Consider the following 25816-nt stretch of genomic DNA (forward strand, 5'->3'; position numbering starts at 1 on the left):
CACGTTTGCTCTCACCTTAAACTTCTCTCAGCTCTCTCATCTAAACATCTAAACCACCACAAGCGTGTCGAAGCAGGCGGCGTGCCGGTAAAGTGAATAACCCGCGCGGGAACTGATTCAGGAAGTAGCCGCGTGTGTTGGTTCGCGGCGAAGGGTGATTAGACAGACATGCCTTTTTTATAGTTTGATTAGTTTCTATTTCTGTTTGATGTAATACAGTGCGAAACAAACTGGGAGGCGCACTGTTGAGACTGAAATACGGGATACTATTCTTTCGTTCGCGCTCAGGCATAATGAATTGACAGTTTACTACGGCATACATTCTTTAAACTTTTACAATCAATTCATTGATGAAAAGTTGTTTTATATACTTCTATTTCAAATGCAATTCTTTTTATTAATTTTTTTCCTTTAAATTATTTTTTTTCCTTTTGAAATAAAGAAACGGATAACCATTTGTGAAACGTTTCTAATCAGATAACTGTTATCCTAATGAAGCAAATATTGATTGCATGTATTGCCAAGATGCTCGAAAATTTTATCCGGCGTGCAAGGAGATCCTAACGATATCCACTGCCTTGGTGCTTTCGCATCGAAACGTGCCGCATTAATGGCGTACCTTAAAGCGAATAGAACCACGATTGACATGTTGACGGCCGGTTCGCCAGTGGCTTTCGATCGCTGGACCCCGGTCGGGAGTATGGTGTTTTGCAGTAGTCGTACGCGAAAGTCAACTGGTATGTCCTTCGCACCTGGTGGGCGATAGTTCCAAGATCGATTCGTGAGCAGCTCACCCGTGGTATGATCGTAGATGAGTGCTTCCGTAAGATACAACCCGATGCCCATCATGAACGCTCCCTCGATCTGACCGATCTCGATCTCTGGGTTGATGGTTTGACCTGCATCCTCTAGAATGTCGACTCGATGCAACAGCACGTTGCCGGTAAGAACGTCCAACTCAATCTCTGCACAGCTAAGTGCCCAAACGTTGTATCCTGGTAGGTTGACTCCGTTGTAGAAAGCAGTCGCACAAAGATCCACACCCTGCTGGTGACACTGCTGAGTGAGTTGTTCCCAGCTAGCGTTTGGAAAACTCTGCCGAACTGGTTTGATACGATCAAGCAGCGTGTTACAAGCTAACAGCACAGCCTATAATAAGACACACGAGTAAGGACACCCGGCATAATTCTTTATGGGATCAGATACTCACGTGCGCCACCGCTTCACTGGTGATGCTAGCCTGGGTGCAGAAATCATTAGGTGCGGTAAGATTACAGCTCGGTTTGATGCTTATTTTCTCAACCGGAATGCCTAGCACTTTGGCAGCCACTTGGAGCGCTCTGGTATTGATGCCTTGACCCATTTCAACGCCACCGTGCGTGATCGCTACAGATCCGTCAGTATGGTACACCGATACGAGCGCATGCAGTGTGCCGAAGTACGCCACAGGATACTTCATCGGGACAATAGCAATGCCACGCTTTTTCCAACGATGTTCCGCATTAAAGCGATCGATATCCTCACGTCGTCTGTCGAACTCGGTATCAATGCGGAAGCTTTCCAGGAGGGGACGCATTTCAGAAGTGTCCGGCATGTTTGCTAGTCGCACGTCGAGAGGATCGGAATCCGTTACGAATGCTATATGTTCCATGATCGATTCGATCATAGCGTACGCTTCTGTTGAACCAGGCGCACGGCACCACGTGTTACTGGCCGAATCCGTTCGAGCGGTTTTTGAGACCACGGTCCAACCGTCCTTTGCGTAACAATTTCCATAGTATCCTCGCATATAATCTGGAGCTTCGTTCGTGTTAGAACCGGCGTCGTGCAGGAACTCATTGTGAAGTTTTAAAATTTTGCCCTGCTTGGTGACATCAACGTTGTATTGAGAGACAATGCCGTGCCGTTTCCCAATGGCGGCCATGTTTGATTCCATAGTCATCACCAAACGGATGGGTCGTTTCGTCAGATGACAAGCTAGTGCACATGCGCAAGCAATCTGTACGGCCCGTGAAGCCTTTCCACCGTAACTGCCGCCGATGCGGCGTACGTAAATAAGCAGACTGTTTTGTGGAACTCCAAGCATCTGTGCTATCGCAATTTGGGTCTGGGTAATTGCTTGCGTTGCCGTGTGTACTTCCATGCCGTCTTCTAGTGGCAGGCAAATGCACGTTTGCGTCTCCATTGTGTAGTGGTATTGACCACCGGATTCAAACGACCCTGTAACGCGTATCGTAGGCCCTGCGTGTACATCGTTGCAATTTGGTCCATCGAACCCATAATCTATGTTGACGGTTCGGTCGTTAGCATCAGCATTTACGATGTCCTTCACGGTCGGGTAAATAGGTTCGGTAGTGTCGGTTGAGTAATTGATGAGGACCGCAGCTGCTGCTCTCTGGGCGGCGGTAAAGCTGTCTGCAACCATCAAGCCTATTGGCTGCCCATGATAAAGGATACGTCTATCACAGAACACTTGCTCTACGTTAGGTGTAAACTCTGATTTAATTGGCATGAAATCGTTGCTACCAGGAATGTCCTTCGCAGTGTAGAAGGCTACCACACCTGGTTGTTGCTACAGGAGAGAACAATATATGAATACATAAACGAGATAGCATGCAAAACATACCTACAAGTGCTTGCTTAGTATCAATCGAAACAATTTCCGCATGCACTTTGGTGCCAAGCACGAAGGCACCATATAGTTGTCCTGGAAAAATCGGTAGATCATTGACGTACTTCGCTTCGCCTGATGCCTGCAGTAAACCTTCAATTTTTGGAACTTTTCCAGCTAAAGACCAAGGTTCATGCATTTGTTGTTTGATGTACTCTTGTGTGCCAGATGAAACAGTGCGATGCAACATAGCTGCACCGGATATATATTCGTGCTTGATGGATGCGTTCAATTCCGGAGCGATATTGAGCACAAACTTGTAGAACAAAGATAGGGCCAGATTCTTCCTATATTCTGGAGCTGCGTCGGGAAGTACCCAGTCGGGGTTCAGCTCACTGGCGAGGATTTTGAGGGCCTCCTGAGTGGTCTCGTTGGTCAGGAGGTCCTTGCCCTTCAGAAATGCTTCCGTCTTGACGGCATGCGTGAATTGCGGATCGATTCCTCCGAAGCAAATGTTGCTCGAGAGGATGTTAGATCCGTCGAGCTTGAGCAGGAACGCACCGTTGACGTACGCGTGTGCGTTTTGTGCACGGGGCATGATCTTGAATGAGCGATAAACGTTGGTAGAAGGATACAGAGGAGGCAGAATGACATTCAAGAGCAGTTTCTTTTTCATGTCCATAGCCACATACTCGGACGGTCGAACGGTGGATGTTTTTCCTTGGGACTCCACTGAAAACGAATTGAAAGATCAATCATGCATAGTTCGAAGCTTTTGGGGTAGGAAAACTTACGAATGGTCAGCTTAGCGTCAGCAGCCTCGAGGATAAGGTACAAATCGGAAGGAAACTCTCGATGTTGGTTCTTGATGCTGAGGTTTCCCGCGATGGTTCCAGTGTTGCGAACCGGAACGTTTGCTATCAAATCAATGTGACGGATCATGTGTTCGAAATAGGAGAAATTGTTGTTCTGCTTTGCCGTGTTGGCCAATAGTTCCATCAGCTCGGTCAGCGAAGTACCTGCTCCGATGGTAACGGAGCTTCCAACCGAATTAGCACGCAACTCCTGGACAGCATTGACGTCGATGAAGACACGGATCGCTTCGTCCCGTCGGTACACACCATGAGCGGTGTTTCCTCCAATAAGCGTGTAGGGTTTGTCTCCAATGCTTTCGAAGATGGCAAAGATGTCGCTCACATTGTACACCTTGTGCCATTCTTGTTCTTCATCGAAACTCATATGAAGTCCTTTTTTGGGTCCGTTCTTGCTAGCAGCACTGGCACATTTTCCAGCGCACGCCGAACCCGTTTTGGGGCAGATTTTGGTAAGATCCTCGATATCCTGGCATTTCTGCTTGAGCTTGGTATCGGCGTCGACAGCCATGGCCTTAAATGCGTCAAGGATAGGACGGTAGCCGGTACAACGGCAGATGTTTCCGCCGAAGGAGTTTTCAATCTCCTCCATGGTGACCTGTCCTTTTTTCGCCTCAAGCAGACTGTACATGTTCATGACCATGCCAGGCGAGCAGTAGCCACACTGCGTACCGTTGAAGTGGGCCAGCAGTTTTTGGGTGGCATGATATCCGCTCTGTTTGTCTCCGATGCCCTCGACAGTCGTAACATCCATTCCATGGCATGCGAGCACAGGAAACAGACACTGTAAGGGTTAGATTGAAGAAGACGTGAATGAAAATCTGATAGGGGAAAAAAGGAGAAGTGCTTACGGAGTTGACAGCATACGAGAAGACATCTCCGGTGACCGGATGAACGCCGCTCAAACTGACGACGCAAGCACCACAGCCTCCTTCCAGGCACATAAACTTAGTTCCACTAAGATGCGCATGGTTACGGATGAAGGTGTTTAATGATGTTTTTATTTCGGGCACAGTAGCACGTACTAGAATATTTATAGTTAGTAACACAGTTAGATGAAGTATAAAATAAATAGATATGTATCAACTTGCCATCATACAGCGTTCCGTTTACTGTAAACATTGCGAGCGCACTAATTATCTCGCATGTCTCCGTGCTGCTCTTATACCAGTTAAAATTATAAATAACTCGTCGTATGTCAAGTGTGTAGATCGACTTTCACTTTTTGACTCGCAGAGAGGGATCTTTGACACTATTGGTATGGTTGAGAGCAGTTTCTCTAGCTACCCTCGATCGTGATTGGTGCAATGATTCAGAGAGTGGTCAATAATAGTTGAAACCTAGTCTTACCATGGTTCCGAAAAGCGAACATGTGGCGTGGAGTTAACATGAATTTTAGTATAAAAAACAAAAAGTTATATTATTTTTCCCATGAAATGTTTTTATTTAAGCCATTGTTTCTCAATTGACGATTGATACACTTGACGCCATAGTTCATAGACAAAAAGCATAGTTTTCAATTTTATTGACACATGTTTCTAGTTTTCTTTTTTAGCTGATCTTTTACTTCTGTTTGGTTTTACAAACATATAGCGAAATAGTTTTCTAAAGATAGTTTGAATACAAATATACACTGTAGTGATTGTTGCAGCGATAAGTAAGTACACATCCAAATTGTTGTATTCAATGAAGTTAAGATCCTGCGCTGAAGATTTTAGATGGTTTGCACCTTTATGCCTAAGGACATACTCAATCCAAAATTTAGCCAAATCCATCGGGGCTATGGGTTGGTCACGAAATCGTCGTGAGATATTTTTGATGTTCTCTGAATAGCTGTAATTAAAATGTGGTTTGTTTAAAACGTGTTCGATCGATAAAGATTTCCACTAAAGACTGGCTTACCTTTCATCTAGCAGAACTTCTCTGACTGCTTTACTGAATGTTTCTTCATTCAGTTGCGTATACGTTACTCCTTTACCCCATCCTGACTGTTCCGCCCGGGCCATGTTAAGCAATTGATCGCCAAAGATGGGAATACCGACGATCGGCACTCCGTGGTAGATGGACTCCGTACAGCTGAGCAGTCCACCATGGGTGATGAACAGCTTGACGTTCGGATGGGCAAGAATATCGTCCTGGGGGAACCACTTTCCGAGCAGGAACTTTTTCTTATCCAGCACTAGCGTATCATCATCCCATTTCCAAATGATGTTCTGTTTGACACTGGAGAGAACCTTAATGACATCGTCACGCTTCTGCTTGTCCATTTTAGAGGGCTTGAGGTTTGATCCCATCGAGAAGTAAATGACCCCGTGCTCCGATTGCTCTATGAAGGTTTTAATGTCCTTGAAGAATGAAGAAGAACGAAGGTAATAGTAATGGAACTGTATGTTATTGAGTGAGCCATCATACCTCTGGCAGTGGGTTGACATTACGATTCACATGGAACCCACCAACCTCTATCAGGTTCGGTAGATAAGGTCGCGGGAAGCTCAAGCTGAAATGACTGTTCACCAACACCAGCGAGACACCGTGGCGCCTCATTTCGTTCAACGAGCGGTTGGCGTTTGGGAAAAACTTCTTATAGTATCGTTCATGTATGGGATCAAACACCACGTATTTAAGCACTTCATCGAAAGCTGTAAATAGCACGTTGCCTAGTCGTTGCCAGAAGCTCATCTTGTTAGTAAAGCTAGTCATAGGGTGCGGCACGTACGACAGCGGAATAGGCGATCCGATTAAGGAAGTAACCCAAGGAGAGGCGCTAAACGTTGACATTGCAACAACCGGACAATTGAATCGATCCGCAAATCCGAAAAACACCTCATCGAGAAAAATCTCCAACACGAGTAAATCGAACACTTTATCAGAATGTAGCAATGCTTGAACGTTGGGCGAAGAGAGCGTTGTGTTATCAATTACATCTACAAAATACTGCAGCTTCAACATTTTTTGCACGATGCTGTCGTCGATTCGTTCAAATGCTTTATCCATCATACCTATAAAAACACGGCATCAGTTATTATATCGCACTGGAGATTCTTGCTCCCATTCTTGTTTCTTACCCTCCAACATTCGGCTGTGTTCAATACCGACATGATGATACGATTTGGGAGCATTTTCCAATCGAAACGGGCTGATAACAGTAACCTTATTAAACATCGAATAAACACTTGAACCATCGGTTGAATATTTGATATAACCATACTTACCTCGTGACCGTCAAGCGCCAAATTTTTCATGAGTGTTGATCCCAAAATCCAGTGTGAACGAGACATTGTGGGAAAGATGCTAAGAATTTTAGCTGACTCTGCCATCGGATTCAAGAGTACTAAGCAAATACATGTAAGCCCTACCACGCGGAACATTATGTCAAAGGGTGCAAATCCGTATCGTTGCATGGTCAGAACGGTACTGAATGAAATAAATGATAACGAGCTATTTCATAGCCTAGGGCTAGTTAAATTTGAAAACAGGTTCGTCACTCACTGCTTTAATAATAGAGAGCGTGATAAGATAAGAAAAGTATTGGTATTCAAAAAAAGTGTAGCTGTAGTTAAATTCAAATATCAACTAATTTAGGGATTTTTTTATGTTTATCGATTTTCGAATTAGTTCAATAAGTATTGTTCTGCGGTATTGAATGCCTTGAGAAATATTTGCTGCGGTGTCGATGCCGATCCAAGAGGAATCCAAACGTCCAGTCGCCCTGCATCTTTCTGAGACGATCGCAGAGCATACCTGAGAGCAAACACCACAACTACGCTCATGGTCAAAGCTGGCTCACCGGTAGCCTTTGATCGTAGCACACCGAACGGATTTCCTCCATTTTGCAGCAACCGGATGCGGAAGTCAACCGGGATGTCCTTTGCTCCCGGGGGCTTATAGTTCCAGGTGCGGTTTGTCAACAGTGCACCGCTGGCCATGTCATAGACCAACGACTCCGTTAGCCAGTATCCTATGCCCGTCACGAATGCTCCCTCGATCTGACCGACATCGATCCCCGGGCTTAGACTCTCGCCCGTATCCTCCAGAATGTCTACACGCTTCAGCTGGATGTTTCCCGTGAGAATGTCCACCTCGACCTCTGCACAACTCACACCCAAGATGCTGTAGGCCTTGAGGTCTTCGTTCTTGTAATGGAATAGGGCGCTGAGATCGATGTCTCTTGTGTAACAGATCTGAGTGATCTTCTCCCAAGGTGCATTTTTGAACTCGTTCTTGATGGGTTGAATACGCGCATTGAGAATTTCGCACGCTTGTATTACGCCCTAAAGAATTTAGTACGTTATTGCCAAAAATGTTGAAAAAAATACCACTAAAAATAATCTACTCACGTAACAAACGGCCTCACTTGTCATGCTCCCACCAGTTGGCCCAGCATTAGGAGATGTCACAATGGTCGTCGGTTTGATGGCGATTTTCGCCAATGGTATCCCCAATATGAAGGCAGCAACCTGAGCTGCCTTTGTGTTGATGCCTTGTCCTATTTCAATTCCTCCATGGGTGATCGCCACAGTACCATCCTTTGCGAAAATAGACACTAAAACGTGAAATGCTCCTATGTACTCAAATGGATACTGCATCGGAACCATTGCGATGCCTCGCTTGCGCCACCGATTATTTGCATTAAATTCATCAACCAATTGTTTCCTTTTATCATACTCAACTTCTTGTCGGAATTGGGGTAAAAGCTGCTGCAACTTACACTCTGGAGACATATTAATTAACCGAACTTGCATTGGATCAACTCCCGTTATCCATGCGATATGCTCCATGATCGTTTCGATAGTGGCAATACCCTGCGTTGAACCAGGAGCTCGCGCCCATGTGTTGGACGGAGAGTCCGTGATTATGGCTTTTCCCTCGTACTTCCACGTGCTAGACATATACGATATTGCAAAAGCTTCATTTGTGTATCTAATCACATCGTCGTTCAAACTCGATCCATAATCATGCAAGAATTCAGTTGAGAGCTTGAGGATCTTTCCCTTGGCGTTCACGTCCACCTCATAGTTACTGATGCATCCGAATCTCTTTCCTATTGATTCCATATTTGCTTCCATAGTCATTACAAAGCGCACTGGACGTTTCGTGAGGTGTGCTGCTAGGGCACAAGCACATGCAATCTGGCTGGCACGAGTTAGCTTAGCTCCATAACTGCCACCCACACGACGTACGTTAAAGTTAAGACTATTTTCCGGAATTTTAAGCGCACTGGCGATGGCTACCTGACACAAATTAATCCACTGTGTCGCGGCAAAGATATCCATGCCATCCTCGCTGGGGACACATATGCAGGATTGAGTCTCGAGTGGAAATTGATATTGCCCATATATCTCCAAGGTCCCTTGAATTCGTTGAGTTGTTTCATCGATGAGGGTTTCCGCCGTTTCTGCTGATCCTGCTACTGCATCGGTTGTGCTGATCGGAGGATTTACAATGCGCTGCCTTGGCCAATTATGCAGTACAGACTTGAGTGTTGGATAAACAGGTTCTTCAGAGAAGCGTTCGTAGATAATTTTCACATGTTTTGCGGCATATACTGCTTGATCGAACTGTTTGGCCACCAGAACCCCGACAGGTTGCCCGTGGAATAACACTCGTCCACTACAGAATATCTCCTCTGCATCCGGAAAAGCTATAGTCATGCCATGTGCAACAAAATTGTTCGTACCAGGAATGTCTCGAGCAGAATAAAAAGCAACTGCTCCGGGTAAACGCTGAAGAGAAAACATTGAAAAATAAATAACGTTTCATGCATTATGCTACCTGGTGTCCGATAGTAAAATCTGCTTTGAGAATAATATATTTCACAATGAATCTTGTAAAATCAAATGAAATGATCAATCATCCTTACAACCTGATAAAGGATATGATCAACTTACCAATGCTTCTGAAGCGTCTATTTTCCCGATCGCTGCATTCGGCCTGGTTGCTACGACAAACGCAGCATACAACTCATCCGGAAATGGAGGAAAGTCATTCGTGTATTTCGCTTCGCCCGACGCCTGAGCCAATCCTTCGAGCTTCGGGACGTATTGCGTCACGGGCCAGTTTTTCTCAATCGTATCGTAGTGCTGTTGACCAGACGAAACAGGACGCTCTAACATGGTGGAGCCGGATTGAAACCGAGGGTTGATAGCAATCTTTTTGTCCATCGCGACATTGAGTATAAACTTGTAGAATAGAGACACGGCGAGTCCCTTGCGATACTCGGCCGACGCGTTTGGCAGCACTGAATCGGGCTCAAGCTCTGCAGCGAGACTGCTGAGGGCTTGTTGAATGGTCGCGTTATTGAACAGCTTCTTGCCAATAATAAGCTGTTCAGTTCGAGCAGCATGCGTAAACTGATAGTTGATTGGTAAGTAATTAGTTAAAAAAAATCAGATAAAAACAGGGACTTATCAACTACCTTAGGATTGATGCCCCCGAAGCAGAGGGTCGCCTTGCTGACAATCGTATTACTGGTGTTTAGTTTCAGCAGAAATGCGGCATTCACATAAGATATTGCATTCTCAGCACGCTCAGCAACTTTGTACGATCGAAAAATGTTTGTTTCTTGATCGATCGATGGAAAAGTAATGCTTTTCAAAAGCTTCTTCGTCATGTCCATCCTCACGTACTCCGAAGGTGTTTTATCATAGGAAATAATTAATGATTCAACTTGCATGCCACGGAAATGGAAAATTTTGTGTTATATGAAAGAGTTTCTGAAACATTAAATCACGGAGCTCTTACCAATGGTTAACTTTACTCCTGCAGCTTCCAGTAGAATGTACACATCGGATACAAACTCCGGGTGTTGATTTTTTATGGAGAGGTTTCCAGCAATGGTTCCGACATTTCGTATGGAAGGACTTGCCACTAGCTCCAGGTGGTTTACGATCTGTTGGCAATACCCAAACCCGGGCCTGGTTTTGGCGGCTTTGCTTAGTATTTCCATGAGTTCGTATAGGGTGGTGCTTGCTCCGATAACCAGTTGGTTGAAGCTGAAGTAGTGATTTCGCAGCTCTTCTACAGAGTTTATATCGATGAAAATTTGCAACGATGTACTCCGCCGATACACACCTGTAATGATTGATCGTATAAATGTATACAATACTGAGACTTGATAATCTCGCTCAAACGAAAAGACTATGCGGGCGTCATATAGATCCCGGTTCTTACCATGAGCAGTATTTCCTCCCAGTAAGATGTACGGTTTCGAACCGATTAAAGCCAGCAAAGTAAATATTTCAAATAATGTGTAAACTTTGTGCCATTCCTTATCGTCTCTGAATACCAAATGCACAGGACGATGTAGTTCAACTTCGCAAGAAACAGCTGGACACTGTGCCGAACACACGACGTTCGTTTTCGGACATATCTGCAGCTCCTCTATGTCGGGCAGCTCGATCTCGGATGCTTCGGATGCGAGTGACTTGAACGCATCAAGAATCGGACGATAGCCAGTGCAACGGCAGATGTTGCCACCGAGCGAGTTCTCGACGTCTTGAATCGAAATAGTCCCCTTCTTGGCTTCCATCAGGCTGTACATGGTCATCACCATGCCTGGTGAGCAAAACCCACACTGGCTCCCGTTCATGTGCGCCAACCGCTCCTGTATCGGATGGTACCCGTCCTTTCTGTTGCCCAATGCCTCGACCGTTTTGATGCTCATACCATGGCAGGAAAATATGGGAAAAAGGCACTGCACAACAGAGCAAAAGAGTTATTCGTCACGATCACTGACGATCACTGACGATCATCATTATTTATGGTGTAAGATCGTGTTGTACTCACTGAGTTGACCGACCAGGAACGGGTCTCCTTGGTGACAGGATGCACTCCGCACACGTTGACGATGCAAGTGCCGCATCCTCCCTCGAGACACATGAATTTCGTACCAGAGAGATAAGCATAGTTGCGAATGTATGAATTCAACGACGTGTCCAGCGGAACGTCTTCAGCTTTAACTGAGTAGTAAAAGAGTTGCGGTAAGAGTTAATTTCCTTAGTACAGTTGCATCCGTTAGATAATCATACCTGTGTATTTCCGACCATTGATCGAGAACGTCACCTTAAAAACGGGGCTGTGTATATCATTATATGAAAGATTCAAAACAGGTGATTAGTAGAAAAAATGGTAACGTGATATACCATTAGAATTTGTTAGTATCTGAATCCTGTAATAGTGAAATGCCCTGAATATTTTAACTGCTAGGATAGTTAGATTATTCGATACGCGTACACGTGAGTGAGTCTAACTGCATTGCAACGTATGCAAATATCGTGAGATGCTGTTTAACTTTTCGCGATAACTCACTACTCATATACATGAGTGAGTCGTGAGTGAGACGAAACTCACTTCACTGCACCTCATCGCAGGATCTCTCACGCTCTAAAATACAGTTTGTATACTGGTTGCCGATGTAAGAGAAAAAAAATGCATAATGAGTCAGAATTATGGGTCTACGTTTGTTCGATGGAACCGCTTGAAACGATTTTTTCGTTGATACTGTTTGTTGGTTATGCTTGTATTGGATACATTATGAAACTGGAAGATTTGCCACAAATAATAAATTTTAACAGTTTATGTAACTCACAAACTCCACACAATCTCTGCATACCTTTTATATCCGTCATTCACCATGTTTAGAAAACGATAGATTTATCAAGTTTAACAACAATACTATCGAGCGCAGTTGATTTTTCTATACTTTGTATTGTTACTTTACATAAAACGTTGGATAAAATGAGCAAACGATCCAAATTGCCAAAGTGATTGCACAAAGCCACAACAAATTGAGAACAGATCACTGCGAGTCCCGGAGCAGAAATGAATCAAATTTCAAACATCGTGAAAATTATGATCATGTTTTTATGCTTATAAAAGGAGAAGCAAAAGCCGGTGGCGTTGTGTACCGAAAAACATGAATAATTTATAGAAGGCGTGGTTATCATGTGTGTGTTAGCGATGTTTTGGCAATTTTTTTCTGCATTCCGGGAGCATCATTATGCTTGGTAAAACAGGTTCATACCAAAATATAGATTGATTAGGACGGGGCTTTGACGGTTGTTTCTTGGATGTTACGTACGGATTTTAGGTTTTACGCGATAAAACATTCTTTTATGTTTTTGCCCAAGTGCTCCTACTGCTGCTACAACTCCTGGTTACGCTCAGCAATTTGTTGAAGCTCAACAAAAATGTGTATGTAGACAAAAACACGACCATAGTGGCAATGCTTTGAATATCGGATTTGCATAAAAACTGCTCCAACCATTCGATGTGGAATGTTTTTGCTCGCAAACTCAAAGTGAGCCATTGAATGCAAGCACGTGGAACATTTACATAGACAAAATTGTCAGTCAGCAAACTTCCCAAATAGTTCGTACCAAACAAGCAACGTGATTTTACTCTATCTTTTGATACCGCTTACCTAGCACCTTGCAAACTAATTGAGCAGTAAAGCTTCGCCACTGTTTGCTTGAAGTTGTGTAGCAGCACACGTCTCTTACTTAATATGCAGCACTGTTAGGAGAATTGCTATGTATCGTATGTTCTAGCATTCCGGTACTTGGTACTGGTTGTACACTTTTCTATGAAAACAGAATACCTACCAAGTCACTCGTCATCATTTGTTTTTGGGTATTCGAAGTGTTCAGTGTTCCACTTATTGCTGAACCATTCCTGCAAGTTGTTTCGGTTGAATGCGTTTGATACAATTTTTGGAAATTAAGTGTAAAATATTCTTAAAAATCTTAAGCGATTGATCATATTGTTGAAAAATGAAACAAGTGAAACGTTTTTTCCATCTGGAGGGTAACGGGTGTAAAAGCCATGTACATATGGCGGAGTGGAACGGGTGTAAAAGGTATGGAGAAATTTGATTTGTAACGTGTGATAAATAATTCAGTATTATAGTGTATGAAGTACATGCAGAAAAAACTGAACAATGTTGTTAATTTTTTGCAAATTTGTTTGCAAATAAAGCAAATAGAATTGAAAGAACTAAGTCAGCAAAAGTACATGTGTTAAACGCTTTATAAAGCGGTTTCAGTGTAAATCAGTTTAAAATAAATATATTATAGTCTACCAAACATCAACCTGACTGATTCCAGTAGATTTTTATTCAAGTACATTAATTTCAGTCATTTTTTTGACTGACTGATTGACTGATTTTATTAGCAATATAGAAACAAAATGACTTTCACTGTCCTAACGACTCACTAACATAAGATGCATTGAGAATTTTTTTTAATAATGCTCATGATCTTTATATGCTGTTTCTCGATGTAGTTAACTAGGTATTGTTGATTGTCTTCAACTAATAATTATTTAAAACTACTAGCGAACTCCTTACTAACGAAATCTTATATCTATGATGTACATAGCCCTGTTTTTGAGGTGACGTTCTCGATCAATGGTCGGAAATACACAGGTATGATTGTCTAACGGCTGCAACTGTACTAAGGAAATTAACTCTTACCGCAACTCTTTTACTACTCAGTTAAAGCTGAAGACGTTCCGCTGGACACGTCGTTGAATTCATACATTCGCAACTATGCTTATCTCTCTGGTACGAAATTCATGTGTCTCGAGGGAGGATGCGGCACTTGCATCGTCAACGTGTGCGGAGTGCATCCTGTCACCAAGGAGACCCGTTCCTGGTCGGTCAACTCAGTGAGTACAACACGATCTTACACCATAAATAATGATGATCGTCAGTGATCGTCAGTGATCGTGACGAATAACTCTTTTGCTCTGTTGTGCAGTGCCTTTTTCCCATATTTTCCTGCCATGGTATGAGCATCAAAACGGTCGAGGCATTGGGCAACAGAAAGGACGGGTACCATCCGATACAGGAGCGGTTGGCGCACATGAACGGGAGCCAGTGTGGGTTTTGCTCACCAGGCATGGTGATGACCATGTACAGCCTGATGGAAGCCAAGAAGGGGACTATTTCGATTCAAGACGTCGAGAACTCGCTCGGTGGCAACATCTGCCGTTGCACTGGCTATCGTCCGATTCTTGATGCGTTCAAGTCACTCGCATCCGAAGCATCCGAGATCGAGCTGCCCGACATAGAGGAGCTGCAGATATGTCCGAAAACAAACGTCGCGTGTTCGGCACAGTGTCCAGCTGTTTCTTGCGAAGTTGAACTACATCGTCCTGTGCATTTGGTATTCAGAGACGATAAGGAATGGCACAAAGTTTACACATTATTTGAAATATTTACTTTGCTGGCTTTAATCGGTTCGAAACCGTACATCTTACTGGGAGGAAATACTGCTCATGGTAAGAACCGGGATCTATATGACGCCCGCATAGTCTTTTCGTTTGAGCGAGATTATCAAGTCTCAGTATTGTATACATTTATACGATCAATCATTACAGGTGTGTATCGGCGGAGTACATCGTTGCAAATTTTCATCGATATAAACTCTGTAGAAGAGCTGCGAAATCACTACTTCAGCTTCAACCAACTGGTTATCGGAGCAAGCACCACCCTATACGAACTCATGGAAATACTAAGCAAAGCCGCCAAAACCAGGCCCGGGTTTGGGTATTGCCAACAGATCGTAAACCACCTGGAGCTAGTGGCAAGTCCTTCCATACGAAATGTCGGAACCATTGCTGGAAACCTCTCCATAAAAAATCAACACCCGGAGTTTGTATCCGATGTGTACATTCTACTGGAAGCTGCAGGAGTAAAGTTAACCATTGGTAAGAGCTCCGTGAGTTAATGTTTCAGAAACTCTTTCATATAACACAAAATTTTCCATTTCCGTGGCATGTAAGTTGAATCATTAATTATTTCCTATGATAAAACACCTTCGGAGTACGTGAGGATGGACATGACGAAGAAGCTTTTGAAAAGCATTACTTTTCCATCGATCGATCAAGAAACAAACATTTTTCGATCGTACAAAGCTGCTGAGCGTTCTGAGAATGCAATTTCCTATGTGAATGCCGCATTTCTGCTGAAACTAAACACCAGTAATACGACTGTCAGCAAGGCGACCCTCTGCTTTGGGGGCATCAATCCTAAGGTAGATGATAAGTCCCAGTTTCTAGCTGATTTTTTTAAACTAATTACTTACCGATCAACTATCAGTTTACGCATGCTGCTCGAACTGAACAGCTTATTATTGGCAAGAAGCTGTTCAATAACGCAACTATTCAACAAGCCCTCAGCAGTCTCGCTGCAGAGCTTGAGCCCGATTCAGTGCTGCCAAACGCGTCGGCCGAGTATCGCAAGGGACTCGCCGTGTCTCTATTCTACAAGTTTATACTCAATGTCGCGATGGACAAAAAGATTGCTATCAACCCTCGGTTTCAATCCGGCTCCACCATGTTAGAGCGTCCTGTTTCGTCTGGTCAACAGCACTACGATACGATTGAGAAAAACTGGCCCGTGACGCAATACGTCCCGAAGCTCGAAGGATTGGCTCAGGCGTCGGGCGAAGCGAAATACACGAATGACTTTCCTCCATTTCCGGATGAGTTGTATGCTGCGTTTGTCGTAGCAACCAGGCCGAATGCAGCGATCGGGAAAATAGACGCTTCAGAAGCATTGGTAAGTTGATCATATCCTTTATCAGGTTGTAAGGATGATTGATCATTTCATTTGACTTTACAAGATTCATTGTAAAATATATTATTCTCAAAGCAGATTTTACTATCGGGCACCAGGTAGCATAATGCATGAAATGTTATTTATTTTTCAATGTTTTCTCTTCAGCGTTTACCCGGAGCAGTTGCTTTTTATTCTGCTCGAGACATTCCTGGTACGAACAATTTTGTTGCACATGGCATGACTATAGCTTTTCCGGATGCAGAGGAGATATTCTGTAGTGGACGAGTGTTATTCCACGGGCAACCTGTCGGGGTTCTGGTGGCCAAACAGTTCGATCAAGCAGTATATGCCGCAAAACATGTGAAAATTATATACGAACGCTTCTCTGAAGAACCTGTTTATCCAACACTCAAGTCTGTTCTGCATAATTGGCCAAGGCAGCGCATTGTAAATCCTCCGATCAGCACAACCGATGCAGTAACAGAATCAGCAGAAACGGCGGAAACCCTCATCGATGAAACAACTCAACGAATTCAAGGGACCTTGGAGATATATGGGCAATATCAATTTCCACTCGAGACTCAATCCTGCATATGTGTCCCCAGCGAGGATGGCATGGATATCTTTGCCGCGACACAGTGGATTAATTTGTGTCAGGTAGCCATCGCCAGTGCGCTTAAAATTCCGGAAAATAGTCTTAACTTTAACGTACGTCGTGTGGGTGGCAGTTATGGAGCTAAGCTAACTCGTGCCAGCCAGATTGCATGTGCTTGTGCCCTAGCAGCACACCTCACGAAACGTCCAGTGCGCTTTGTAATGACTATGGAAGCAAATATGGAATCAATAGGAAAGAGATTCGGATGCATCAGTAACTATGAGGTGGACGTGAACGCCAAGGGAAAGATCCTCAAGCTCTCAACTGAATTCTTGCATGATTATGGATCGAGTTTGAACGACGATGTGATTAGATTCACAAATGAAGCTTTTGCAATATCGTATATGTCTAGCACGTGGAAGTACGAGGGAAAAGCCATAATCACGGACTCTCCGTCCAACACATGGGCGCGAGCTCCTGGTTCAACGCAGGGTATTGCCACTATCGAAACGATCATGGAGCATATCGCATGGATAACGGGAGTTGATCCAATGCAAGTTCGGTTAAATAATATGCCTGCAGAGTGTAAGCTACAGCAGCTTTTACCCCAATTCCGACAAGAAGTTGAGTATGATAAAAGGAAACAATCGGTTGATGAATTTAATGCAAATAATCGGTGGCGCAAGCGAGGCATCGCAATGGTTCCGATGCAGTACCCATTTGAGTACATAGGAGCATTTCACGTTTTAGTGTCTATTTTCGCAAAGGATGGTACTGTGGCGATCACCCATGGAGGAATTGAAATGGGACAAGGCATCAACACAAAGGCAGCTCAGGTTGCTGCCTTCATATTGGGGATACCATTGGCGAAAATTGCCATCAAACCGACGAACAATGTGACATCTCCTAATGCTGGACTAAGTGGTGGGAGCATGACAAGTGAGGCCGTTTGTTATGTGAGTAGATTATTTTTATTGGTGATTTTTTTCAACATTTTTGACAGTAACGTACTATATCCTTCAGGGCGTAATACAAGCGTGCGAAATTCTCAATGCACGTATTCAACCCATCAAGAACGAGTTCAAAAATGCACCTTGGGTGAATATCACTCAGATCTGTTACACAAGAGACATCGATCTCAGCGCCCTATTCCATTACAAGAACGAAGACCTCAAGGCCTACAGCATCTGGGGTGTGAGTTGTGCAGAAGTCGAGGTGGACATTCTCACGGGAAACATCCAGCTGAAGCGTGTAGACATTCTGGAGGACACGGGCGAGAGTCTAAGCCCGGGGATCGATGTCGGTCAGATCGAGGGAGCATTCGTGACGGGCATAGGATACTGGCTAACGGAGTCGTTGGTCTATGACATGGCCAGCGGTGCACTGTTGACGAACCGCTCCTGGAACTATAAGCCCCCGGGAGCAAAGGACATCCCGGTTGACTTCCGCATCCGGTTGCTGCAAAATGGAGGAAATCCGTTCGGTGTGCTACGATCAAAGGCTACCGGTGAGCCAGCTTTGACCATGAGCGTAGTTGTGGTGTTTGCTCTCAGGTATGCTCTGCGATCGGCACAAAAGGATGCAGGAAAGCCAGACAGTTGGATTGCTCTTGGATCAGGGTCGACTCCTGAGCAAATATTTCTCAAAGCAACTAACAGTGTTGAACAATACTTGATAAACTCGAATGATAAATAATATTGTCCAGTCTGAAAGAGTATAATACTCATTTTTATTTGTTTTTCTTTTACATTTATGCTTTCTTTGGTTGTTGATTTAGCATATTCGATTGTTAGATTAAAATATGGTTAAAAAATCGTCTAAACATTGATTTTTCTTAGGTGCAAGGAATGTGAGTGTTTCCAGTGCAGTGCGTGGGAATGATGTTTAGTTGTTCTTTTTTGAGGATGTTTTAGCAGTATTTTTTTTTAACAATATTTTAAATACTTTTCTGACACCTAATCTGCAGGAGAGTATAATTAATACAACAACTGTAGTAATAAACAAGTAAACATCCAAATTGTTGTATTCCACGAAGTTAAGGTCCTGGGCTGAGGATATGAGATGTTTTGCGCCATTATGTCGGAGAACGTATTCTATCCAAAACTTTGCCATATCCATTGGTGCTACAGGCTGATCACGCAATCTTTGGGAAATAATTTTAACGTTTGCTGCATAGCTGCAATAATGATGAAGTTGTCAGAACTGGTGTTCAATATTTAACATTAGAATATTATCATAGCTCACCTATCGTCACGAAGAACTGCTCTGACTGCTTTACTGAATGTTTCTTCATTCAGTTGCGTGTACGTTACTCCTTTACCCCATCCCGACTGTTCCGCACGGGCCATGTTAAGCAATTGATCGCCAAAGATGGGAATACCGACGATCGGCACTCCGTGGTAGATGGACTCCGTACAGCTGAGCAGTCCACCATGGGTGATGAACAGCTTGACATTTGGATGGGCAAGAATATCGTCCTGGGGGAACCACTTTCCGAACAGGAACTTTTTCTTATCCAGCACTAGCGTATCATCATCCCATTTCCAAATGATGTTCTGTTTGACACTGGAGAGAACCTTAATGACATCGTCACGCTTCTGCTTGTCCATTTTAGAGGGCTTGAGGTTTGATCCCATCGAGAAGTAAATGACACCGTGCTCCGATTGCTCTATGAAGGTTTTAATGTCCTTGAAGAATGAAGAAGAACGAAGGTAATAGTAATGGAACTGTATGTTATTGAGTGAGCCATCATACCTCTGGCAGTGGGTTGACATTACGATTCACATGGAACCCACCAACCTCTATCAGGTTCGGTAGATAAGGTCGCGGGAAGCTCAAGCTGAAATGACTGTTCACCAACACCAGCGAGACACCGTGGCGCCTCATTTCGTTCAACGAGCGGTTGGCGTTGGGAAAGTACTCATCATAATATTGCTGCTGAATGGGATCGCACATGAATTTCAGCAATGTTTCGTCAAATGCTGTGAACAAAACGTTGCCTAATCGTTGCCAGAAGTTCATCTTGTCGGTGAAGCTAGTCATAGGGTGCGGTACGTAGGACAGTGGCTGTGGAGAGCCAGTAAGTGAATTTACCCACGATGAGACACCAAAAGTTGACATTCCTACTACTGGGCAGTTGAATCGATCCGCAAACCCGAGAAATACATCGTCTAGAAATATTTCCAGGACGAGTAGATCAAACGTAGCGTCAGAACGGAGTAATGCTTGGACATCAGGCGAGGACAGCGTGGTGTTGGCTATTTCATTCACAAAATGGCCCAATTCCAGCATCTTTTCAACCAAACTTTCTTCAATTTTCTCGAAAACTTCATCCATAATATCTAGCATGAATAAAGAATTACAAAGCGATTATTCTAACAAGAAATTTCGCAGCTCAAACTGATAACGTACTGTCAAACATTTTGCTGTTGTATACGACGTTCACGTGGTGATATGTTTTAGGAGCATTTTTTAATTGAAACGGGCTTATCACGGTTACCTAGATTAATCAAAAAGCACACACTTGTACACAATAAATCGCATCAATAATCAACACCTCTTAATATCCAACCTCATGGCCGTCTTGAGCTAGTTCCTTCATGAGAGTAGATCCGAGAATCCAGTGCGATTTGGACATGGTAGGAAAAATGCTTAATATTTTAGCCGGTTCAACTTGAGTGATCGTGATCGTCATCCAAAGAAACGTCACCACACTAGCATTTCGTACCAGCTTCATTTTGTACCACGCACTACGTTCACGAAATTAAATTGATCTTTATCAACGAACGGTCACGGTTGGACTGAGATCGAAGGCATAGAAATGTTTTTTACATCGTCATAATGGCGTAAAGTGAATATGGCATGTCATCGTGGCGTACGTATGGACCGAACCGACGGAGATAACCACGACACACGATGATTGGACACCTCTCTCGTCTATATCTATGTTTTGATTTATCAGCAGACGCTGGATGATAGTGGACATCAAATGGGAGTTGATAGTGCAGATTAATTCTTTTTTTTTTATCGAGTTACATTCTCATTGATAAGACTGTGGTATATTCGATGTATGATTGGGAATTAAAAATTAAATCATATCGTTATTTTATAAATGATTTTAAAAAACAAAATTAAGAAAAGTTTATTTGATGTAAAATAAAAAAAATTATTTGAGCAAATAATTGTTAAGAATATGTAATATGTAATATTGAAGCGATTGATACCCCTAAGAATTTTTCATATATTCCATCACCAAAACCATAAAGATATAGATGAGATGATCAAAATAATTAGTTCAACCTATATTGTTGTATCGCATTCGATGCCTTGAGAAATATTTGCTCAGGAGTCGATGCAGATCCAAGCGGAATCCAATTATCCGGTCTTCCTGCATCCTTTTGTGCCGATCGCAGAGCATACCGGAGAGCAAACACCACAACTATGCTCATGGTCATCGCCGGTTCTCCCGTTGCCTTAGAACGCAGAACTCCGAATTGATTATCACTGGTTTGCAACAACCGGATGCGGAAGTCAACCGGGATGTCCTTTGCTCCTGGGGGCTTATAGTTCCAGGAGCGGTTCGTCAACAGTGCACCGCTGGTCATGTCATAGACCAACGACTCCGTTAGCCAGTATCCTATGCCCATCACGAATGCTCCCTCGATCTGACCGACGTCGATCCCCGGGCTTAGACTCTCGCCCGTGTCCTCCAGAATGTCTACACGCTTCAGCTGGATGTTTCCCGTGAGAATGTCCACCTCGACCTCTGCACAACTCACACCCCAGATGCTGTAGGCCTTGAGGTCTGCTTGCTTGTACTGGAATAGAGCGCTGAGATCGATGTCTCTTGTGTAACAGATCTGAGTGATCTTCTCCCAAGGTGCATTTTTGAACTCGTTCTTGATGGGTTGAATACGCGCATTGAGAATTTCGCATGCTCCTTTTACAGCCTATAGGACAGAAATTAGATAATTAGAAATCAGAGTATCAGAGTACATATAATCTAATTACAATACCATCTTGTGTAATTACTCACATAACATGCAACTTCGCTCGTTACACTTCCTCCGCTCATCAATGCATTCGGAGAGGTAATATTGTTTGTTGGTTTGATGGCAATTTTCTCTAAGGGTATGCCTAATATGAAGGCAGCAACCTGAGCTGCCTTTGTGTTGATGCCTTGTCCCATTTCAATTCCTCCATGAGAGATTGACACAGTACCATCCTTTGCATAAATTGATACCTGCGCGTGTAAAGCCCCAAAAGGAACCAGTGGAAACTGCATCGTAGTAATAGCGATGCCTCGCTTGCGCCAACGATTTTTGTTGTTGAAATCATCGATTGATTTCTTCCGCTTATCAAATTCAATGTCTTGTCGAAATTGAGGTAAAAGCTGCTGTAACTTACTATTTTGTGGCATGTTGATGAGCCGAACCTGCATTGGATCGACACCAGTTTCCCATGCAATGTGTTCCATGATCGTTTCAACCATTGCAATACCTTCGGTTGACCCAGGAGCTCGTTGCCAAGTGTTTGATGCGGAATCAGTAAGTACGGCTTTTCCTTCGACTTTCCATGTATTGGAAATGTAGGATAGCGCGAAAACATACTTTGAATCATCGACAACGTTTTCGTTCAGATTCGAGCCATAGTCTTGCATGAAATTATTGAATAGCTTGAGAATCTTTCCCTTGGTGTCCACGTCCACTTGGTAGTTACTGATGCAACCGTATCGCTTCCCGATCGTATCCATGTTGGCCTCAATTGTCATGACGAAACGAACTGGACGCTTTGTCAGATGTGCTGCTAAGGCACAGGCACATGCAATGAGGCTGGCACGTGTCAGTTTAGCACCGAAGCCTCCTCCCAGGCGGCGGACGATGAAATTAAGACTATTTTGCGGCACTTTTAGGGCAGATGCGATCGCCACTTGGCATAAGTCTATCCACTGCGTTGCAGCATAGATATCCATACCGTCCTCGATCGGTACACACAGGCAGGTTTGTGGTTCCATCGAGAAATGAAACTGTCCATATATTTCCAGAGTTCCTTGAATTGTCTTCGTGGCCTCAACATCCGCCTGCGAACATACACGGCTACTGGGCAGATGCTCAACGATGCGCTCCTTGACTTGGTTTTTCAAAACATCTTTTAGCGTTGGACAGATTGGATCGTCGGAGACTCGTTCGTAGATAATTTTCACATGCTTGGCTGCTCGTACGGCTTGATCGAAATGCTCTGCAACGATCACTCCGACAGGTTGACCGTGGTACATGACGCGTCCACTGCAGAATATCTCCTCAGGATCCGGGAAGAAGAAATTCATAGCGTTTGACATGAAGTTATTCGTACCGGGAATGTCTTTTGCAGAGTAGAATGCAATCACTCCTGGAAGAGCCTGGAAAATGTTCAATGGGAGTAAGAATGGCATGTTTAATAAACAACGATGATAACTAAGCAACCGAGTCGAAAGGACTCCTTACTAATGCTTCGGAAGGATCTATTTTCCCAAGGGTAGTATTCGGCTTTGTTGCTACGACAAACGCTGCATGCAGTTCGCCTGGAAATGGTGGAAAATCGTTGGTGTATTTCGCCTCACCCACGACCTGGGCCAATCCTTCTAGCTTCGGGACGTATTGCGTCACGGGCCAATTTTTCTTGATCGTATCGTAGTGCTGTTGTCCAGATGATACAGTGCGCTCTAACATGGTGGCGCCGGATTGAAACCTAGGGTTGATAGGGATGCTTCTGTCCATTGCAATGTTGAGTATAAATTTGTAGAAAAGAGATATGGCGAGTCCCTTGCGATACTCGGCCGAAGCATCTGGTAATATCCAATCAGGTTGAAGCTCCGATGCGAGACTGCTAAGAACTTGTTGGACGGTTGTGTTATCGAACAGCTTCTTGCCAACTAGCAATTGTTCTGTATGTGCGGCGTGTGTGAACTGAGAGGGTGAGCGATTGATGTGATTAGGGAGGACTAAATGAAGTCTTTTTTAAGCGACATTCGTTATTCACCTTAGGAGTGATGCCTCCAAAACAGAGGGAGGCCGATTTGACAGTAACTTTATCGTTTCCAAACTGCAGCAAAAAGGCGGCATTTACGTATGCATGAGCGTTTTGTGAGCGTGGAGTAACTTTGTAAGTGCGAAATACGGTCGTAAACGAGTTGATCGCAGGGAATGATATGATTTTCATAAGTTTCTTGGTCATATCCATCTGAGAGTACTCCAGCGCGGATTTTTCAGCGCTCTTTGAGATGGAATCGGCTGGAAAATATGAATAAGGAGTGACAAAAGTATAACTAGCTTCAAAATATGTAAGAGAGGATTAAAGGTTTTCCTAGCATCATTACCGATAACTATTTTTGCACCAACGGCTTCGAGTAGGATGTAGAGATCGGAGGGAAACTCTGGATGTTGATTTTTAATGCTGAGGTTTCCGGCGATCGTACCGACATTTCGCACCGCAGGATGAGCGACAAGGCTCAGGTGAAGAGCAACGTCTCGGCAATAACTGAAGCTGGGTCGTTTGGTGGCCGTTTTGTTCAATATTTCGATTAACTCAGTCAGTGTAACATTTGCACCCACAACTAGCTCTGCCGATCGGAGGTAGTAATTTCGAAGATCCTCCACTGAACTGACGTCGATGAATACTTGCAGAGATTCACTACGGCGATAGACACCTGAGATAGATGAAAGGCATTAGGCGTGATTTGGCACTACAAGAAACAACTGGAGGTGTTCTTACCATGCGCTGTGTTTCCAGCGACGAGCATGTATTGCTTGGGACCAATTTGATCGAATATGGAAAATATTTCTGCAATGGTGTAGACTTTATGCCATTCCCTATCATCGCTGAACACGAGATGCACTGGTGACGATGCAGTGATAAGGTTTGTAGCATCAGGGCTGTGTGTTGAACACACGGCGTTCGTTTTCGGACATATCTGCAGCTCCTCTATGTCGGGCAGCTCGATCTCGGATGCTTCGGATGCGAGTGACTTGAACGCATCAAGAATCGGACGATAGCCAGTGCAACGGCAGATGTTGCCACCGAGCGAGTTCTCGACGTCTTGAATCGTAATAGTCCCCTTCTTGGCTTCCATCAGGCTGTACATGGTCATCACCATGCCTGGTGAGCAGAACCCACACTGGCTCCCGTTCATGTGCGCCAACCGCTCCTGTATCGGATGGTACCCGTCCTTTCTGTTGCCCAATGCCTCGACCGTTTTGATGCTCATACCATGGCAGGAAAATATGGGAAAAAGGCACTGCACAACAGAGCAAAAGAGTTATTCGTCACAATCACTGACGATCACTGACGATCACTGACGATCATCATTATTTATGGTGTAAGATCGTGTTGTACTCACCGAGTTGACGGACCAGGAACGGGTCTCCTTGGTGACGGGATGCACTCCGCACACGTTGACGATGCAAGTGCCGCATCCTCCCTCGAGACACATGAATTTCGTACCAGAGAGATAAGCATAGTTGCGAATGTATGAATTCAACGACGTGTCCAGCGGAACGTCTTCAGCGTTAGCTGCGTTGTGCAGGAAAGGTGGTATGGTTTTATAGGTATAGGTTGTTTTATTCAGTTAGCAATGTTTTTTTCAGTTACCTGTGTAAACCTTGCCATTGATAGCGAACGACACTTCGGAAAGAGGTCTGAAATCACATAAACTAGCTACATTATAACTTACTCGGTTCGATTAGGTTGTTTTCTTAGTTCTTCTAATGATTCTGGAAAATTTCTGCACTGTTTTCCGATTCGTTACCACTAAACATAAAAAGGGTCTTAAGGGACAAAACTCAATCCGGTTTTAAAGAGTTCGGAGTTAATCTATTACATCATATTTTACCGATATGATTGTAATTTTTTATTACCTTTCCAATGAATCCGAAGTTGACCAAATATACGAACCGAGCGACGAAAGCATTTTAACCTACAGCACCAGTTTCTTATACTATATTTTTAACGGTAAGGTAAAATATAGTGCGAAAATCTATTTCACAAGAGAACCACACACGTCCGACGTTGATCGTTGAATGACAAAATTTCTATCGTTCTAGAAAATCTAACCTATTCCAACAACGAAAGTTATCGTGCTTCTTCCGTGTGGCCTACACTTCTTTCGTTGAACACGCTTCCATGGTAGCACGTTTTGGTAT

The 25816-nt window shown here is 43.8% G+C and overlaps 4 protein-coding genes across 4 annotated transcripts; all 4 read right to left on the minus strand.

Annotated features, from left to right (window-relative positions):
• Positions 1-489: 489 nt before the first annotated feature.
• On the minus strand, positions 490-4442 carry LOC128725313 (uncharacterized). The gene is made up of 5 exons (XM_053819047.1): positions 4335-4442; positions 3406-4267; positions 2631-3343; positions 1211-2572; positions 490-1149 (listed from the first exon to the last, which is right to left on the minus strand). Exons 1-5 carry the CDS (start codon positions 4425-4427, stop codon positions 490-492), a joined length of 3690 nt encoding a protein of 1229 aa, XP_053675022.1. The 5' UTR covers positions 4428-4442.
• Positions 4443-5021: 579 nt separating this feature from the next.
• On the minus strand, positions 5022-20376 carry LOC128724914 (uncharacterized). Its single transcript, XM_053818635.1, has 17 exons — positions 20212-20376; positions 20052-20139; positions 19395-19981; positions 18885-19327; positions 18555-18816; positions 11511-11544; positions 11269-11441; positions 10654-11176; positions 10225-10554; positions 9899-10017; positions 9372-9833; positions 7271-7754; positions 6696-6793; positions 6549-6633; positions 5896-6482; positions 5386-5828; positions 5022-5316 (listed from the first exon to the last, which is right to left on the minus strand). The coding sequence occupies exons 1-17, from the start codon at positions 20374-20376 to the stop codon at positions 5022-5024; spliced, it is 5178 nt and encodes a 1725-aa protein (XP_053674610.1).
• Positions 7095-11553, minus strand: LOC128725312 (uncharacterized). Its single transcript, XM_053819046.1, has 8 exons — positions 11511-11553; positions 11269-11441; positions 10654-11176; positions 10225-10554; positions 9899-10149; positions 9372-9833; positions 7821-9206; positions 7095-7754 (listed from the first exon to the last, which is right to left on the minus strand). Exons 2-8 carry the CDS (start codon positions 11359-11361, stop codon positions 7095-7097), a joined length of 3705 nt encoding a protein of 1234 aa, XP_053675021.1. The 5' UTR covers positions 11362-11441; positions 11511-11553.
• A 553-nt stretch (positions 20377-20929) lies between the features above and the next one.
• Positions 20930-25584, minus strand: LOC128727682 (uncharacterized). The gene is made up of 9 exons (XM_053821621.1): positions 25532-25584; positions 25266-25312; positions 25015-25187; positions 24390-24912; positions 23995-24324; positions 23658-23908; positions 23123-23584; positions 21676-23037; positions 20930-21589 (listed from the first exon to the last, which is right to left on the minus strand). The coding sequence occupies exons 1-9, from the start codon at positions 25582-25584 to the stop codon at positions 20930-20932; spliced, it is 3861 nt and encodes a 1286-aa protein (XP_053677596.1).
• Positions 25585-25816: the final 232 nt, after the last annotated feature.

Source organism: Anopheles nili, chromosome 3, assembly GCF_943737925.1.
Source record: "Anopheles nili chromosome 3, idAnoNiliSN_F5_01, whole genome shotgun sequence".
NCBI lineage: Eukaryota > Metazoa > Arthropoda > Insecta > Diptera > Culicidae > Anopheles > Anopheles nili.

What these genes read in the sequence shown, in the direction of transcription:
- LOC128725312 (XM_053819046.1), bottom strand. Translation starts at nt 11,361, where the DNA reads ATGTGTCTCGAGGGAGGATGCGGCACTTGCATCGTCAACGTGTGCGGA. An exon ending in GTTCCTGGTCGGTCAACTCA is followed by an intron (nt 11,177 to 11,268) that starts GTGAGTACAACA and finishes TCTGTTGTGCAG; the next exon opens with TGCCTTTTTCCCATATTTTC. An exon ending in TAGACGCTTCAGAAGCATTG is followed by an intron (nt 9,207 to 9,371) that starts GTAAGTTGATCA and finishes TTTTCTCTTCAG; the next exon opens with CGTTTACCCGGAGCAGTTGC.
- LOC128727682 (XM_053821621.1), bottom strand. Translation starts at nt 25,584, where the DNA reads ATGCTTTCGTCGCTCGGTTCGTATATTTGGTCAACTTCGGATTCATTG. An exon ending in ACTTCGGATTCATTGGAAAG is followed by an intron (nt 25,313 to 25,531) that starts GTAATAAAAAAT and finishes ATGTGATTTCAG; the next exon opens with ACCTCTTTCCGAAGTGTCGT. An exon ending in CGAGCGAAGTTGCATGTTAT is followed by an intron (nt 21,590 to 21,675) that starts GTGAGTAATTAC and finishes TCTGTCCTATAG; the next exon opens with GCTGTAAAAGGAGCATGCGA.
- LOC128724914 (XM_053818635.1), bottom strand. Translation starts at nt 20,376, where the DNA reads ATGAAGCTGGTACGAAATGCTAGTGTGGTGACGTTTCTTTGGATGACG. An exon ending in CAATGGTCGGAAATACACAG is followed by an intron (nt 11,442 to 11,510) that starts GTATGATTATCT and finishes TTTACTACTCAG; the next exon opens with TTAAAGCTGAAGACGTTCCG. An exon ending in GTTCCTGGTCGGTCAACTCA is followed by an intron (nt 11,177 to 11,268) that starts GTGAGTACAACA and finishes TCTGTTGTGCAG; the next exon opens with TGCCTTTTTCCCATATTTTC.
- LOC128725313 (XM_053819047.1), bottom strand. Translation starts at nt 4,427, where the DNA reads ATGTGCCTGGAAGGAGGCTGTGGTGCTTGCGTCGTCAGTTTGAGCGGC. An exon ending in TCTCGTATGCTGTCAACTCC is followed by an intron (nt 4,268 to 4,334) that starts GTAAGCACTTCT and finishes TAACCCTTACAG; the next exon opens with TGTCTGTTTCCTGTGCTCGC. An exon ending in CCAGTGAAGCGGTGGCGCAC is followed by an intron (nt 1,150 to 1,210) that starts GTGAGTATCTGA and finishes GTCTTATTATAG; the next exon opens with GCTGTGCTGTTAGCTTGTAA.